Consider the following 17676-nt stretch of genomic DNA (forward strand, 5'->3'; position numbering starts at 1 on the left):
ATATTTACATATCATAACAACTCATTAAACATATAGCGGTATCCCATATGCACATATCAACTTAAAGGAGAATTCCATACTAAAAGGCTTTCTTACCTTTCTTTGTAGTTGTTACGTCCCCACCAAAGAGGTCCAGGTGTTATTTTGTGCTAAAGCTCCTTATTGGCTATTTCCCCTACCATAAGCCCTAAATGAATTGTATTGAATTGAAAGGACATTGAATGGGGCTATGGGGTGTTGTGCTAATTCGCTTATTTCCATCGCTCAAATTTTTTAATTTATCCTCTCTTCATAATGTAAATAATATCCCAAGCGGCACACTTTACTACTTATTTCGATGGAAATAAGCTAATTAGCACAACACCACATAGCCCCCATTCAATTCCCATTAAATTCAATGCAATTCATTGAGGGCTTATGGTAGGGGAAATAGCCAATAAGGAGTTTTTGCACAAAAAAACACCTGGACCTCTTTGGTGGGGGACGTAACGACTACAAAGAAAGGTAAGAAAGCCTTTTAGTATGGAATTCTCCTTTAAAGGACAACTCAGTAAACATCATATGCACAACATCATAATTATGCACTTATCATAACAACTCAGTAAACATAGCGGTGTCTAATATGCACAAATCATCAACTTAACCCATTCTGACCTGAGATCAGATTCATACGAGGTTTCCACTGGACACACACTGGTCTGATTAACCCATTCTGACCTGAGATCAGATTCTTCGATTTAAAAAAAAATAGCAGACCTACAAGCTCGTAGCGCGCCACTCGGTGGCGCGCTATGAGCTTGTAGATCTGCTGTTTTTCAATGAGGCTAAAGCTTCCACTGGTGGTCCCAGGACCACCTGGAACCCCCTCAACGACCACGGGTGGTCCCCGGACCACCTGGAACCCCCTCAACGACCACGGGTGTTCCCCAGACCTTAATGCCTGTGTCTTTAGTGTATCAATAGTGTTTACAGATCGCCTTTATGACTGCATGATCCACTCCACTATCTGTGTGCCTTAATCGCCTTTCTTTACGCTTATATTTGCACTTTTTACAGACAGTATGCCGTTTGTATATACAGTATGCAGTTTGTGTTGAACAAATTAATAATTGTAAAGATTTCTATGCATTATATTATATTATATCAGCCCATGGTGTTAATATACATATATATATATTATATATAATGTTTAACTTGTATGCTTTTGATAGAATGTTATAATAAAATGATACCACTAGAGGGTGTCCGTGTGCTTCCATTTCAGTCGTCGTTGCCATTAACAAGGGTTGCCATGTCATCTTATTATAAGCGACTTTAGGCTTATTAACAGTTTGCAGAATGGGTTCATTTCACAATAAAATCACAACTCAATACAGAGACTGTTACTGTAGATGACACCCTGATACAGCATTACACTGGTTTACCACAGGGTCCACCATGTTCAATTCATCACAACTCAACACAGAGACTGTTACTGAGGATGACTCACTGATGTAGCATTACACTGGTTTACCACAGGGTCCACCATGTTCAATTCATCACAACTCAACACAGAGACTGTTACTGTTGGACGACACCCTGATACAGCATTACACTGGTTTACCACAGGGTCCACCATGTTCAATTCATCACAACTCAACACAGAGACTGTTACTGTTGGACGACACCCTGATACAGCATTACACTGGTTTACCACAGGGTCCACCATGTTCAATTCATCACAACTCAACGCAGAGACTGTTACTGACGATACAGCATTACACTGGTTTACTACAGGGTCCACCATGTTCAATTCATCACAACTCAACACAGAGACTGTTACTGAGGATGACACCCTGATACAGCATTACACTGGTTTACTACAGGGTCCACCATGTTCAATTCATCACAACTCAACACAGAGACTGTTACTGTTGGACGACACCCTGATACAGCATTACACTGGTTTACCACAGGGTCCACCATGTTCAATTCATCACAACTCAACACAGAGACTGTTACTGTTGGACGACACCCTGATACAGAATTACACTGGTTTACCACAGGGTCCACCATGTTCAATTCATCACAACTCAACACAGAGACTGTTACTGTTGGACGACACCCTGATACAGCATTACACTGGTTTACCACAGGGTCCACCATGTTCAATTCATCACAACTCAACACAGAGACTGTTACTGTTGGACGACACCCTGATACAGAATTACACTGGTTTACCACAGGGTCCACCATGTTCAATTCATCACAACTCAACACAGAGACTGTTACTGTTGGACGACACCCTGATACAGCATTACACTGGTTTACCACAGGGTCCACCATGTTCAATTCATCACAACTCAACACAGAGACTGTTACTGTTGGACGACACCCTGATACAGAATTACACTGGTTTACCACAGGGTCCACCATGTTCAATTCATCACAACTCAACACAGAGACTGTTACTGTTGGACGACACCCTGATACAGCATTACACTGGTTTACCACAGGGTCCACCATGTTCAATTCATCACAACATTTAGAGACGAACAAATAGACACTTCTATATACAAAAATAACAGGAAATCATGTAGGGAGGTAAAAATGGAAAATAAACATACATAAAAGTGATCTAAATCAGATTTACTGTGAGTTGTTTGCGTTTAGACTTTAAAAAAAAAAAAGCAATCAGATTCTGATCTGGATGTATGTGGCCTTATATTTGGACTTCAGCTCAAAAATGTTAATGTCGTTGGACCCCAAAATCAATACGTAGGCCTATTTGTCCCAAAGTCCCCTAAAACACCCAGTTATAATAGGGTCCTTGAAATTAAAATCACTGCTGGGGCTGTAACACTCTTCTCTTATGGGGGTCCCTGGGCACCATATCTTTTCTAATGGGGGTCCGGCGGGGGTAACCAGCCCCCCCCCCCCCCCCCCCCACACACAAAAGAGAGAGGCAGCCACTAATAGTGCACTGATGCAGTTGTCAGCTTTACAGCTAAATATTCTCCCCTCACTGTATATGTATCTTTTCCCTTTTTGCTTCCTTTATGATGAATTCCTGTTCTGTTCTTTAACTACATAGAAGTGTCTATTTGTATACAGTCTCTAAATGTTTTGATGAATTGAACAAGGTGGACCCTGTTGTAAACAAGTGTAATGCTTAATTGGGTCGTCCACTCACAGTTAACCGTCTTTGTATTGAGTTTGTGCTTGAAATGTACTGTAATTCTGTAAACTGTTAATACATATTTCAATCAATCAATCAATCAAAAAACATTAACAATTTTGAGAACCACCGTCCTGGACCTGGTTTGCTTATTATTTCTCTCACACCTGGCAACCAGCTAACTGCGTCATCATTGAGGGCCGGAGAAGGAGGAAACCACCACAGACTGAAACGTCGCGTCTGATCGGAAGAATAATAATAATAATTAATGTCCTTCTAACTGGTTTGTAATCTAACGTTTAAAAGTCCTCTCCGTTCAGAACAACAACAACAGACGGAGCTCGGTGGCAGAACGTGTGTTTAAGGTGAGCACAACGTAGCCTAAACGTAGCCTCAGATTTAGATGTATTAAATGTATTATCGATGGTGATTTATAGGCTTCGTTCTAATTTCTATCCCCCACCATGGCGGGGCACACTGAGGGACGGGTCGGGGCTACATCCTACATACATCGGTGCTGAGCCAAGAAACCCCCGATCTAGAATTCTAATAACAATATATAATAGCATTAATTTATTATAGCACCTTTCATCATGAACCCATGGACGCTTTACAAGATGTACCAACAACAATCAACAACTATATATATATGCCATATAAAGCCTGTCTTTCTTTTCAAAGGCAGCCTTGAAAGAGTCCAGTGTTGGCGAATCTCTCTAGTTTGCAAAACCCTCCATTGATTGACTCTCCATTCATCCAAATTGCTTTTTGCCGATCTGCTTGTAATAAACTGTTCTGTTCTTTGGCTATTATAGAAGTGTCTATTTGTACGTCTCTAAATGTTTTTGATGAATTGAACAAGGTGGACCCTATAGCTCTTGTAAACAAGTGTAATGCTTAATTGGGTCGTCCACTCATACAGTTAACAGTCTTTGTATTGAGTTTGTGCTTGAAATGTATAGTACTGTAATTCTGCAAACTGTTAATAAATATTTCAATCAATCAATCAAAAAGCTTAGCCGCAATTTGCAACTCAACCACTCCTATAGACAGCTATGTGTGTCCCTGGGTCTGTGTCTGTCTGTCTGTCTGTCCAAGAATGAAACTAGCGTTATAGCGTCTGTTCACCAAGTGTCAGTGTTGCACAGCCTAACACACAGACACACACAGGCCAGGGAGGAGGGCTTGTACAGTACAGTACAGTACAGTACAGTACAGTACAGTACAGTACAGTACAGTACAGTACAGTACAGTACAGTACAGTACCACTCACTGCAGACGGGTCTTTTTATAATGTGATAAATCTAGAGTTGCAAAACCCTCCATTGACTCTCCTCCATTCATCCAAATTGCTTTTGCCGATCTGCTTGTACTTAAACGACGTTAAACTCACCAACATTGCAGCTGTAGGGAAAGCTTGAATGATCCTCTTTCAATCTGCCGAGCTTTTGTTTCAGAACAATCCACCGTGACCGTAGACATGTTGTTGTTATGAGAAACTTTCTGTCAAGAACTTCTGTGCAGGTGATTCTTTTTCTAAGTGCTGGAGTTTAGAAGCGCTCGTCGTATGTCACTGAACGGCCCTGCGTACCACCTGTTTGGAATTTGCACATAATGCAGGAGGCAGCAGCGCGACCCGTTAACAAAAACGAGTGCTTCCAAACTCCAGCACTTAGAAAAAGAATCACCTGCACAGGATGTCTTGACAGAATGTAGCTCATAACATTGTCTACGGTGGATTTTTATGAAAAACAAGCTTGGCAGATTGAAAGAGGATAATTCAAGCTTGGACTACAGCTGCAATGTTGGTGAGTTTAACGTCGTTTAAGTACAAGCAGATCGCAAACCAAATTGAATGAGTGGGGAGTCAATGGAGGGTATTGCAACTCTAGATTCATCCCATTATAAAGAAAATCTAGCGTTGCAAATTGCGGCTACTCTGAGACGTAGACCATACCAATACTACATAATTTAATTTTACACCCTCAAAAGAGGTGGCATTGTTGTTAAACATCTGTGTTACTTAAAGGGACACTTCACCCTTTTTGCAAAAAAATATATGTTAATGACGTTTAGAAGCTTTAGATCACTTTCCTGGGGGTATTTATGTGTGTAGTATGTGGTTTTAGATATTTTAGATTGTAGCAGTGAGCCTTTTGTCTCTGATGTCATGGACACTGGTCTCACTACCTTCCTGGACTACAATTCCCATAATTCTTTGGTGCACTGCTCCTTGTGGATAGGGGGGAGAGCTGTCTTACTGAGACAACATGTAGTCCAGGAAGGAAGTGAGCCCAGTGTCCATGACATCAGAGACAACAGGCTCACTGCTACAATCTAAAATATCTTAAACCACATATTACACACATAAAGACCCCCAGGAAAGTGTTCTAAAGCTTCTAAACGTCATTAACATATATTTTTTTGCAAAAAGGGTGAAATGTCCCTTTAATCCACAAGAAGTTACACAATTAGAGAATGTAGATGAATTGTTATTTAGATCAATGTCTGCATTTACAACAGTACTTCACTATGGGGATTGTGCAACAAACAAACAACAAAATGTCCTTCAGCGTTGGGTCTGAGAGGACAAATCTCAAACGGTGGTTCCGTGGCTCAAATGCAGGATAAATAATGGGCCGTGATGATAATATGAAAAAGGTTGAAAACCACTGATCCATAATAATATTTTTGTATGCTTAGTTGTTTGGTTACTAATCAAGACATTTTCCTGCTTGCAGAAGCTGTGAGTGAGCCTGCAGATCAGAAGCTGAGAGTGAGCCCTGACCACCATCAGAGCACCCTGACCACCACCAGAGCACCCTGACCAATCAGAGAGCACCCTGACCATCATGGCGTCTCCAGGGGGTCAAGGAGGGGGCGGAGGCACGGTGTCCACCAGAGGAGGGGCCGGGGGGGCCCGGAGGATGAAGTGGGCCCTGGAGCTGAGTCTGGGCAACAGCAGGTAAACACACACACACACACACACCAGTGGTCTTCAAGATCCTAGGTTCCTCTGTTCCATAGTACCTGATGGGCTACCTGCCCAGAGTGAGAAATGCTCACAGGTACTCAACCAGAGGAAGTCCTTATGATCTAGTTCCCCCCCAGTTTCAGGACACTCATGGGAAAAAATGCTTTTTTCTACGCAGCCACTACTCTGTGGAATGCACTCCCTCCAGCCCTGAAATCCCTACATTCTATTGCAATATTTAGGAAAGACCTGAAATCATGGCTCCATCTACACACTCACTGGTCATAGTTAGATTCTGACCCTGGATAGCCCATCTCCCATGCTCAGGACTATTCTCTCAGGGTACCTCTTGTCCTATGTATATAGCTCCCAGCCTTATATATAAGGATTATTTATTATATGTTCCATGGTTGTTTTGTCTGTACAGTATGTATGTGTATAGTTTCATGTTACAAAGTGGACCACAATGGAAACAAGCAAAGGCTTTTTTGTGTTTAAGTCCATTTGGCGTTTTCTTTTTAAATTATGTCATTTTCTGTAAGTTTCTTAAACTGCCAATAAATATTCTATTTATCTATCTAGTGGGGGAGGGGAGGGGAGGGGGGCACACGCAGATTAGACAGCCTAATCAACGGTCCAACATGTGCTGTGTTTGCGTTAGGGTTAGGTTAGGGTTTGAGGTGGTTGTCTGTCTAACAGTCGGACCAGTTAGTATGTCTAAACTAAAGCCTGTACCCAGCCAGTGGTGGAAGGGGGGAAAAGTACTTAGTGTTCTGGTTACCTGTAGGTAGGTCAGGATCCACTAGATCACCTCCAAACAGGACAAAGATAATCCTCCTCCAAACAAATCACCTCTTGAGTTCTCCTCCCTGGATTCCAACACAGTGGAGTTAGTCCTAGTCGCTCCTTAATGTTATGAGTTAGGAGTTGTTCTCCTTAATGCAGGGAGTGAGTTGTTCTTCAACAGACAGTTAAAGAATAAAAACAACAGGTGGAGAAGAGAGACAACTGTCCCTGAGAGCTGCTGCTGCTGCTGCTGCCAGCGCACACACACACACACACACACACACTGAGTCACACACCTGTGGCCACGTCAGGCCTGAGCAGGGAGAGTGCAGGTGTCAATCATCGTTAAGGGACACTTACTTAACCAGATCATATTTTCATGGTCTTTGGGAGACGAGAAACTCTTTCCTGGGGGTTTTTATGTGTGTAATAAATAAATAAAATGTGTTTTTAGATATTTTAGTATTTCAACGTGTCTGTGATGTCATCGACACTGGACTCAATTACATGTCGTCTCAGTAAGGCGGCCCTCCCACAAGGTGGGGTGAGTGCAGCAAAGCATTATGGGCATTGTAGTTAATCCAGCAGTGAGACCAGTGTCCATATGACATCACAGCCACTCTGAAATACTAAAATATCTAAAAACACACATAAAACCCCAGGTGACCGTCAGGGAGATGTTGATGTGTGTGTGTATGTGTTCCCCAGGGGTCGAGGTGACCGGCAGGGCGGGCAGGGGGACATGGTGTACCCCATCGGATACTCTGAGAAACCCGTCCCAGACACCAGCATCCAGGAGACGGACAAGAACCTGGTGGAGAAGGTGAGACTGAGGAACGTTCCTTTAGAAGAAGTACCGATACAAGTCTTAAGGTTCATTCTACAGGGTTTCTTTTATTAGGCATTGGCTGGGTTTCCCAAACGCATATGGTGTAAGACTTGTAATAATAATAATAATATAATAATTTGTATAGCACCTTTCATACATAAATGCAGCTCAAAGTGCTTCACAGGGCAAAAATAGAATACAATAAAACACAAGTAGTTAAAATGATAAAACAATGGCAAAGAACAAAATTGAATATAAGAACATAAAATAAATAAAAACAAATAAAAACACCACATGCAGCAAATCAGTCAGGACAGGGTAGGAATGTGCATATTAAAACTCAATTAAAAGCAATGTTGTAGAAGTGGGTCTTGAGCTGAGCTTTAAAAATGTCTACAGAGGCTGCCTGACGAAGGTACAGTGGGAGTTTGTTCCATGCCGTCGGCCCGTAGAAGCAAAAATCTGCTTCCCCGTATGTTTTAGTTGCCATTTTTTTAGACAAAGTAAGCAGGCCAGCAGTGGAAGACCTTAGGGGGCGGTTTGGGACATATTTAGGCAGGCAGTCATGTAGGTAGGAAGGTGCGAGACCATTGAGAGCTTTATAGACAAGTAAAATAATTTTAAAATCAATCCTAAAAACAACCGGAAGCCAGTGCAGTGATGCCAAAACTGGAGTAATATGTTCTCTCATCTTAGTTCTAGTTAAAACTCTGGCTGCTGCATTTTGGACAAGTTGTAATCTGTCAGTTGTTTTCTTAGGCAGCCCTGAAAAAAGTGCATTGCAGTAATCAAGCCGAGAAAAAACAAAGGCGTGGATTAGGTGTTTTTGCATCGTCCAATGACAAATAGGCTCTGATTCGTGCAATATTTCTAAGGTGAAAAAAGGCAAGTGGCGCACATGCTCAGATGCTCCTCTAGGCCGCACACAGAAGCCTGTGAACATTTTGTGCATAGATGTGCCACGCAATAACATTTGGACAGCTGGACAGCTGACAGTAGACTCTCTACTCAAAAAAAAATATATATATATATATATATATATATATATACACACACACACACACACAGAAATATAAGCATATGACTTGTATGTCCTCTCCTCTCCACAGAGATGCTGGGACGTAGCCCTAGGGCCTCTGAAGCAGATCCCCATGAACCTGTTCATTATGTACATGTCAGGAAACACCATCTCCATCTTCCCCATCATGATGGTCTGTATGATGGCCTGGAGACCCATCCAGGCCCTGATGTCCATGTCCGCAAGTAAGTACCCCGAATACCCCCCAAATACCCCCCAATACCCCTAAATACCCCCCAAATACCCCCTAAATACCCCCCTAAATACCCCCCAAATACCCCCCAACATGTCCCATCCAGGCCCTGATGTCCATGTCCGAGAGTGACATGGACACTATATCGGCATAATGGTGACGTTAGCGCCACCATCAGGCCTGGGTATAATACTGTAGGATTGCCGTGTTAAAATGAGATATAGTGTGTATGTCACGGATTTCTCTATTGGCATTAAAATGACGAATTAAACATATGAATCGTGCAGGTAGATTAAAGGCACAATCCACTGTTAATTAGGGTGGCCATAAGCCAGTTCACCCATTTTGGGGGCGGGAACACCGAGTGGCGCGCTACGAGCTTGTAGATCTGCTATTTTTGAAAAAATCGACTGTAACCACTGACATAGAAACATAGCTTTTTTTTCCAGAAAACTGTCAGGATGTAGAAGAACATTTGTTAGAATCTGATCTCGGGTCAGAACGGGTTAAGTTGTTAAGTGTTAACTCTGGTTCCTGATTGGTCCCCTGCAGCCTATAGTGTGTAACTCTGGTTTCTGATTGGTCCCCTGCAGCCTTCAAGCTGTTGGAGAGCTCCAGTCAGCAGTGGCTCCAGGGGCTGGTCTACCTGGTGGGGAACCTCCTGGGCTCCGCATTGGCCATCTACAAGTGCCAATCAATGGGCCTGCTGCCCACGCACTCGTCCGATTGGCTGGCCTTCATAGAGCCGCCCCAGGTAGGTCTTACAGATCAGACATCGCGTTAGAAATAATAAGTGATTTAACCCATTCTGAACAGGAACCCCTTTTGGTGTTAGCATTATGTTATGCTTTTAGCTATTGAAAAATAGCAGATCTACAAGCTCATAGCGCGCCACCGAGTGGCGCGCTACGAGCTTGTAGGTCTGCTATTTTTGAAAAATCGAAGAACGCCTGAACATTTTTATAGAATCTGATCTCAGGTCAGAATGGTTTAATCAGACCAGTGTGTGTCCTAGTGGAAACCTCGTATGAATCTGATCTCAGGTCAGAATGAGTTAAAAGTGCGTTGAGGTTCGGCGTCGAGTCGTCTGGCAACGTCAAGGTTCCTGGTTCCATCCGGTGTTGTTTTTGGCAGCAAATTTCTATTTTAGTTTTTTTGTCGTAACTTTAAAGTCTCTTGAAACGTTTTTTATTTTGTTTTTAAGTCACACTTTAGTCACCTGGAATGTTTTAGTGTTTAGTTTTAGTTTTTAAGTCTACTAAATATCATTTTAGTCGACTTTTTGTGCATAAAGTAATTTTAAATGTCGTTTAATGTCATAATCGTGACGTTTGGGTTAAACATTTTGCCTCATATTTCAATAACGCCTTTTTTTCCTCTTTTGTTTTCTATCGCCAACAGAGAATCGAGATCATGGGTGGAGGGATGGTTTTGTGAAGAGGATGGACGCACGCACACACACACACACACGCGCACACAAACACACACACACACACACACACACACACACACACCTCTGTAAGTTCCTAAACGTCATCCGTCAGATCATTTATGGTTTTTACTGAAATGAGTTGAGACGTTACCGTTCTGTGGGAGAGCTGAGGTCATTTTGGACTGAGGTCGATTAAAAGAAAAGGCTTCTAAATCCTAACGTTTTTTTGAAAAACCCATGTTTCTTTGTCAAGTGGTTCTGAAAGGGTTAAAACCCATGTTTCTGTGTCAGGTGGTGCTCAACCTTTTTCATGTGAAGGACCACCAGAATTATCTTACGGACCCCCATCTTAAAATATGTAGTTCCAGGGACCCCCCCCCCCTAGAAGCCAATATTTTAGTTTAAAAATGTTCGCTCTGAAAGAATCTGTCTATTCAAAAGATTTGTGTCACATTTTCACGACTTTAAAAAAATAGCAGACCTACGAGCTTGTAGATCTGCTATTTTCCAATAGCTAAAGTATAACATAATGCTTTAAAACTGTCAAAAAAAGTCAAAACTACTGATCTTTAAAGGGATTGTGACATTAAAAAAAAGGTTTTGGAATTGTTCTTATTTTTTTTAGGTTTTCTAATCTCAATTGCACCCAAAAAACATGAACTTTTAACATTCAGTAGATTTTCTGTGATCTGGGGTTTTCTGGCTCAAACAGGTGCTCTGATTTGCCGGCAGTTTGTGATGTAAGAGCCTGCAAATCCCATACATGTCAATGGGATTTGCCAGCAGATGTCACTGTTTTCACTGTGTTGCCCGTTTTCATTGTAGCTCAAAAGGCTTCCAAACCCCAAAGAAAACTTCAGACCACAGGAAATCCACTGAATGTTCAAAGTTCAGGTTTTTTGGGTGTAATTGAGGTCATAAAACCTAAAAGAAAAAAGAAAAACGAAAATAAATGAAAATTAATGTCATAAAACCTTTAAAAATAGAAAAATGACCTTTATCTGTTTTAATTAACTACTGTTGGTATCCCCGTAGAGACCTTGTTGTGAGACTAAAAATGGTGAATCTAAAACATTTAATTGACTGTTAGAACTTTATTAACATGATTATTAATTAACAGTACAGCTGGTGCAGTCACATAACATAACAGGAGAACAGACTCGTTTCCGTTCTGGTCCATGTACTCATTCATCATGCACCACATCCAGCCTGTTTTCTTCTAACATCAGGATTAGATTAATGTGGTTAATTTACTTTTTTTTTTCTCCCCCTTATGATTTGAAATTAAAATAAGACCATTTTAGGCTTGCTACACTTAAACGCTATACCTTTTGAAATGATTTATTTATGATGATGACTTTGCTCTGTGAAAATGTCTCTATTAAATAAATCCGTATTGGTTTAAGTAAAATGTTGCTTTCAGTTCTTTCAAACAATCTGTGCCAGATTTTTATTTTTTTTAAGAAATCTTGTGTCATCTTGTGTTTTCTTCAAAACACGCTTTGTTTCTGCTTCTAGGGCGGTTATTCCAGCCCTCTAAGTCAGCGGTTCCCTAACTATTTTGGCCGTGCACCCCCTGTTATCTCCTGGCCGAGCTGATTTTAGTTTTTTACACTTTTATGTGCAACATATACAGGTATTGTAACCCTAAGGTATATACAGGGGGGATTGTTCCTTTAACTGTGTTTGGCGGGCTGAGGCTGCATGGACGAGGAGTATTATGGGATATCTTGTGTTTACTTTGTGTTCTGGTGTGAAGGGAAGCGGTCGCATTATTGAGAGGAAGAGAGAGATTACTTTGTTTGTTCACTACGGAGGTTGGATACAGAATTATAACCCACCTAGCTATAACTAGCTCAGATGTACATTAGAGTATAGTACCTGCATGACTGTAACTGCTCCTAAGCCATCTTCATCTGGTGCAGAAATAAGACAACGTCCCAACTGATATCACGAGGGTTTATTTATCCCAAGTGACAACGTGGAAAAACTGCAAAGAAATCACAATATTTTTTTTAACAACAATGAATTATTACCACATGAAATTATGAATGCCCTTGTCAGTCAGTCAGTTATGCTGTCTTTTCAAATGACCATGAATTGTCCATATTCACACAATGAAATGTCCACATGTCACAAACACAAACAAATACACGATACAATGGCAATATAACACACCAAACAAAACAACTGGGAACATACCGTACGCGCCTTCTGCCTTCACAGACTTTTAGGAGTTCAGTTAAGTTCTTGTTCTTTTTTATATTATTTTCTTTCTTATCGTCTGTGGAGACTCTCTGACATGAAAGAGCTCGCCTCTCTTCACCTCTGCTCTGTTTTGTTCTGCTCAAACCCAACAGGTGATTGAAATGAGGTGATTAGCTGCTTAGGTGAGCCTATAATTCAACCTGCCCATGAACCAGACAAACAGACCACAGTAGATGGCACTCTCTCACCATGCATTTACCATACAAATACCGAAATATACAGTTTGTTGCCCCAAAACAAAAATACAATTTACTATATGCATTTTCAGAAAAATAAGCTAAATGAAATATTACACCATACCCATAAATGGGACAGCTACAATGGCTATAACTGTAGCTCAGGTGTACAGTAGAGTACAGTACAGTACCTGCATGACTATAACTGTAGCTCAGATGTACAGTACAGTACAGTACCTGCCCAGCAATAAAACCTATATCACAGTCAAGTGCACTTTGACCTGTAGAAAGTCTAAGCGTATCAACCACCAACTGTAGTGAACACACAGCATTGCAATGGATACATTTACTGTACTAACAAAGCATTAACTTACTGTACTGAGCACAGCATTACAGTGGATACATTTACTGTAGTGAACACATACAGTGGATACATTTACAGATTTACTGTACTAACACACAGCATTACAGTGGATACATTTACTGTAGTGAACACATACAGTGGATACATTTACAGATTTACTGTACTAACACACAGCATTACAGTGGATACATTTACTGTAGTGAACACATACAGTGGATACATTTACAGATTTACTGTACTAACACACAGCATTACAGTGGATACATTTACTGTAGTGAACACATACAGTGGATACATTTACAGATTTACTGTACTAACACACAGCATTACAATGGATACATTTACAGATTTACTGTACTAACACACAGCATTAATGGATACATTTTGTGTTATCCTTTTAGCACCTGTTGTACATTTGCACCACTATACTAGTATTATTCAATCAATCAAAAGGAAAGCACACATTTGTAATAATAATTGTAACTGCCATTTTTCCAGTTTCCAGTCTCCGTTGCAGTTCTACTTCACAGGTATGGGAATGATATCCTACGCAGTACACACACACACACACACACACGACAATTTCCGCAATTTTCAATTTCCGCAATTTCTGCAATTTGCAATTTCCGCAATTTCTGCAATTTGCAATTTCCGCAATTTCCGCAATTTTCAACGAAGGAGAACGATCTTCCTGGAGACGACGCAAGACATTCTGGGCTGTATTTTGCGTGTCTTAAGTACCAGGTCTTATTCCCTAACTTGAGTAAACTAAAGACCTGGAGGCGTGATCAATGCTCTTTGGCTATTCTGAGTGAATATATCTAGTATATTTGCAGTTTCCCTGCTTGAAAGGGATGGCACAGACCATATGGAGATTGTAACTGGGTTTCACTCATTCAATGACCACACAGTTTCCTTCTTTTTACTCTTCTTTACTTTGTAGTTGAGTACAGTTGTACAGGTATTGTGTAAGTCACTATAGTGGGTAAGTCAGTAAGGTGAAAAACCTTAAAGGGAAAATAAAAAAGAACTAATGTAAGTATAATGCACATTCAATCAATACACATACTTTACATGTTCTAAAACACCTAAATCTCATTTTTACTTAGTGTTTCTTAATCAACTCATTTCTAAATCAATTCATTTTTTGCTCAATTTGTTTTTAAACAGTTTTTAAACATAATAAACTCATGAAATGTAAATTAAATAAACTGAATTAATTAGCATCAAACCTAACCAATAATATAGCACCAACATAATGGCTCCTACAATAATAATAATAAACTTTATTTGCATAGTGATTTTTGACTAAAGTTCACAAAGTGAACTTTACAGAAATGACAGTGACAACAATTATGAAATGATGCAATTCATCAAAAGCAACAATCCAAATATATAACATACAGAACACATTAAAAGGCCTAAAGCATAGATAACAGGATAGAAGAGAAGCAGTCAATACACCATGCTGTCAGAGACTGTGACACACACACACACACACACACACACACACACACACACACACACACACACACACACACACACACACGCACACACACACACACACACACACACACACACACACACACACACACACACACACACACACACGTATATCTTATCTTGGGTACTATGTGCAATTACCGGTATGTAGATCATTTGTTCGTTTTCGTTGTTTGATCGCTCTTTCCCCTTAATTCTTATTTAACTTATCTAGATGTTTGGTAATTAAGCGGACCAGTGTGTGCGTGTGTGTGTGTGTGTGTGTGTGTGTGTGTGTGTGTGTGTGACAACCCGTTTCAGTGGCAAACTGACCGGGGTCCAATTTTATCTTGTTTTTTTTGTTATACTAAACAAGATGTAACAATATCTTTTCAGGTGATTTCATACCAACGGAAGTGAGAGCTGTGGGTCTGTAATCCCTGTTTTGGACATTGGATTTTGGTTAATGGAGGAATTGTGTGTGCGTGGTGTGCATGCGTGTGTGTGTGTCATGTGTGTGTCTACAGAGGTTTGAAATACAGGTTGCCACACCACTGTTAACTGTTAAGTGTTTTAAGATGGGATTCATATCACTCAACCTCAAATATTTTACAGGCTGATATTTTACATTTGGTAAATTGTCTCAAGTGTATAGTTAACAGGGGAAAGAAGGAGGTTTTAAAAAGAAGAAAAAAACTTTAATGAAGACAACAAATTATAGAATTGACAACATCCTGATGAAGTTGTTAAACATCATAACATTGTCTCGCATCATGTCCTCATTCCTGCAGAATCCCTCCCTCTGCAGAGTGTCATATGGCGGGCGGCACGGCACTCCTTCGCCACCATCGTGCCTCGATCTTTACTCCTCATTTGTAAGACAGAGAGCCGTACTGTATCTGGGGGCAAGTCTGTCCTCGCTCCTCTGCCGTCAGGGAAAAACCATGCCGGCCCTCATGGTGTCATCATTCATCATCGTGCTGCCGTTGGTGGACACGTTGGACATGGGGGAGTTCACCACGGGGGCGTCAGGTGAAGAGCTCAGGTTGACGAAGGAGAACGAGTATCCTGGAGACGACGCAAGACATTCTGTGGGCTGTATTTTGCGTGTCTTATAAGTACCAGGTCTTATTCCCTATAACTTGAGTAAACTAAAGACCTGGGAGGCGTGATCAATGCCATTTGGCTATTCTGAGTGGCCAAAGAGCATTGATCACGCCTCCCAGGTCTTTAGTTTACTCAAGTTATAGGGAATAAGACCTGGTTCTTAAGACACGCAAAATACAGCCCTCTGAGTTTTAATACAGTTGCATTGACTTGAGGAATAGACAAGTTATTAATTAAGTTGGATCCAAATTTGTTGACAATTAACTCTCACTAGAGAAGCAAGACTGCAATCAAACTGCGGGGAGCAAACAGTGGGGATGATGAACGTCGATGTCCACTTAAGTGTCAACCAAGTATATACTGTCTGTAGGCTTTACATAAATGCACAGCAGCCACATTGGAAAGAAATTGGGCCTCTTTCTTCCTTAACGAAAGCAGCACCATGACCAGCAGTGGTTCCTTATGGAGACACAAGGAAGCACTGCAGTGGTTCCTTATGGAGACACAAGGAACAGCACCATGACCAGCAGTGGTTCCTTATGGAGACACAAGGAAGCACCATGACCAGCAGTGGTTCCTTATGGAGACACAAGGAACAGCACCATGACCAGCAGTGGTTCCTTATGGAGACACAAGGAACAGCACCATGACCAGCAGTGGTTCCTTATGGAGACACAAGGAAGCACCATGACCAGCAGTGGTTCCTTATGGAGACACAAGGAAGCACTGCAGTGGTTCCTTATGGAGACACAAGGAACAGCACCATGACCAGCAGTGGTTCCTTATGGAGACACAAGGAAGCACCATGACCAGCAGTGGTTCCTTATGGAGACACAAGGAAGCACTGCAGTGGTTCCTTATGGAGACACAAGGAAGCACTGAAGTGGTTCCTTATGGAGACACAAGGAAGCACTGCAGTGGTTCCTTATGGAGACACAAGGAAGCACTGCAGTGGTTCCTTATGGAGACACAGGGAAGCACTGCAGTGGTTCCTTATGGAGACACAAGGAAGCACTGCAGTGGTTCCTTATGGAGACACAAGGAAGCACTGCTGGTCAAAATGAATGATGAGGGGCCGGCAGTAAATGACCACGCAAGTCATCATATAGCCAATATATCTATACTCACTTCACACAAGTGTGATTTTTAATTTAAACAAGGCAAATAAAATGACCATCTCCATTTGTACTCACAAGAGTTACTACAAACCCTTATAAGGGGCCATTTGGAACCCCCTGAAGGAACCATGAGGATTAGAGAAACACTAAAGTTGACATCATAAACAAGAATGAGTCGTCTGACATAGACGGAATGGAAAAACTTAGCATCAATTCTCTGGAGCTGTAGTAAGGCAAGCTAAGAATATAACCTCTGACCCCTCACATGTTCTGTATTGCGAATATGAATTAACGAGATCAGGAAGAAGGTACAGGATGCCACAGTGCAAGTACAACAGATATAAACACTCTTTCATTCCTCTCTCTATAAAAATGTAGAATGGGTAATTGGTACCTTAACGGGGTGTACGCACCAGGGGTGTATTTGTTTTGTTTTGCTGTAATGTCTCCGTCTATGTGATTATACGTATGTTTATATGTATGCAGCTGTGACTCTGTCTCCAAGACACATTTCTCCCAAGGGAGACGAAATAAAGACAACCTTGAACCTTGAACCTTGTAAGGTGACGTTATATAGATTGAATTCTCCCTAAAACTATCAGGACAAAAATTATAACCTTTCAGAGTTGGGTTGTTGTTTAGTCTACAATTTAATGCACACTGTGGAAACAAAGCGAAAAGCTTTTTACCTTGCAGGACAAACCAAAGACTC

At 41.2% G+C, this 17676-nt stretch overlaps 1 protein-coding gene across 1 annotated transcript; it reads left to right on the forward strand.

Annotated features, from left to right (window-relative positions):
- Positions 1-3373: 3373 nt before the first annotated feature.
- emc4 (ER membrane protein complex subunit 4) lies at positions 3374-11860 on the forward strand. The gene is made up of 6 exons (XM_080775929.1): positions 3374-3522; positions 5899-6122; positions 7626-7740; positions 8856-9009; positions 9611-9771; positions 10419-11860. Exons 2-6 carry the CDS (start codon positions 6010-6012, stop codon positions 10452-10454), a joined length of 579 nt encoding a protein of 192 aa, XP_080632055.1. The 5' UTR covers positions 3374-3522; positions 5899-6009; the 3' UTR covers positions 10455-11860.
- Positions 11861-17676: the final 5816 nt, after the last annotated feature.

Source organism: Protomyctophum bolini (assembly GCF_963924005.1).
Source record: "Protomyctophum bolini genome assembly, chromosome: 2".
NCBI classification, from domain to species: domain Eukaryota; kingdom Metazoa; phylum Chordata; class Actinopteri; order Myctophiformes; family Myctophidae; genus Protomyctophum; species Protomyctophum bolini.

Excerpts from the sequence above, each read along its gene's own strand:
- emc4 (XM_080775929.1), top strand. The coding sequence starts at position 6,010 with ATGGCGTCTCCAGGGGGTCAAGGAGGGGGCGGAGGCACGGTGTCCACC. Across the intron at positions 6,123-7,625 it reads CTGAGTCTGGGCAACAGCAG|GGGTCGAGGTGACCGGCAGG; the intron begins GTAAACACACAC and ends TGTGTTCCCCAG. Across the intron at positions 7,741-8,855 it reads ACAAGAACCTGGTGGAGAAG|AGATGCTGGGACGTAGCCCT; the intron begins GTGAGACTGAGG and ends TCCTCTCCACAG.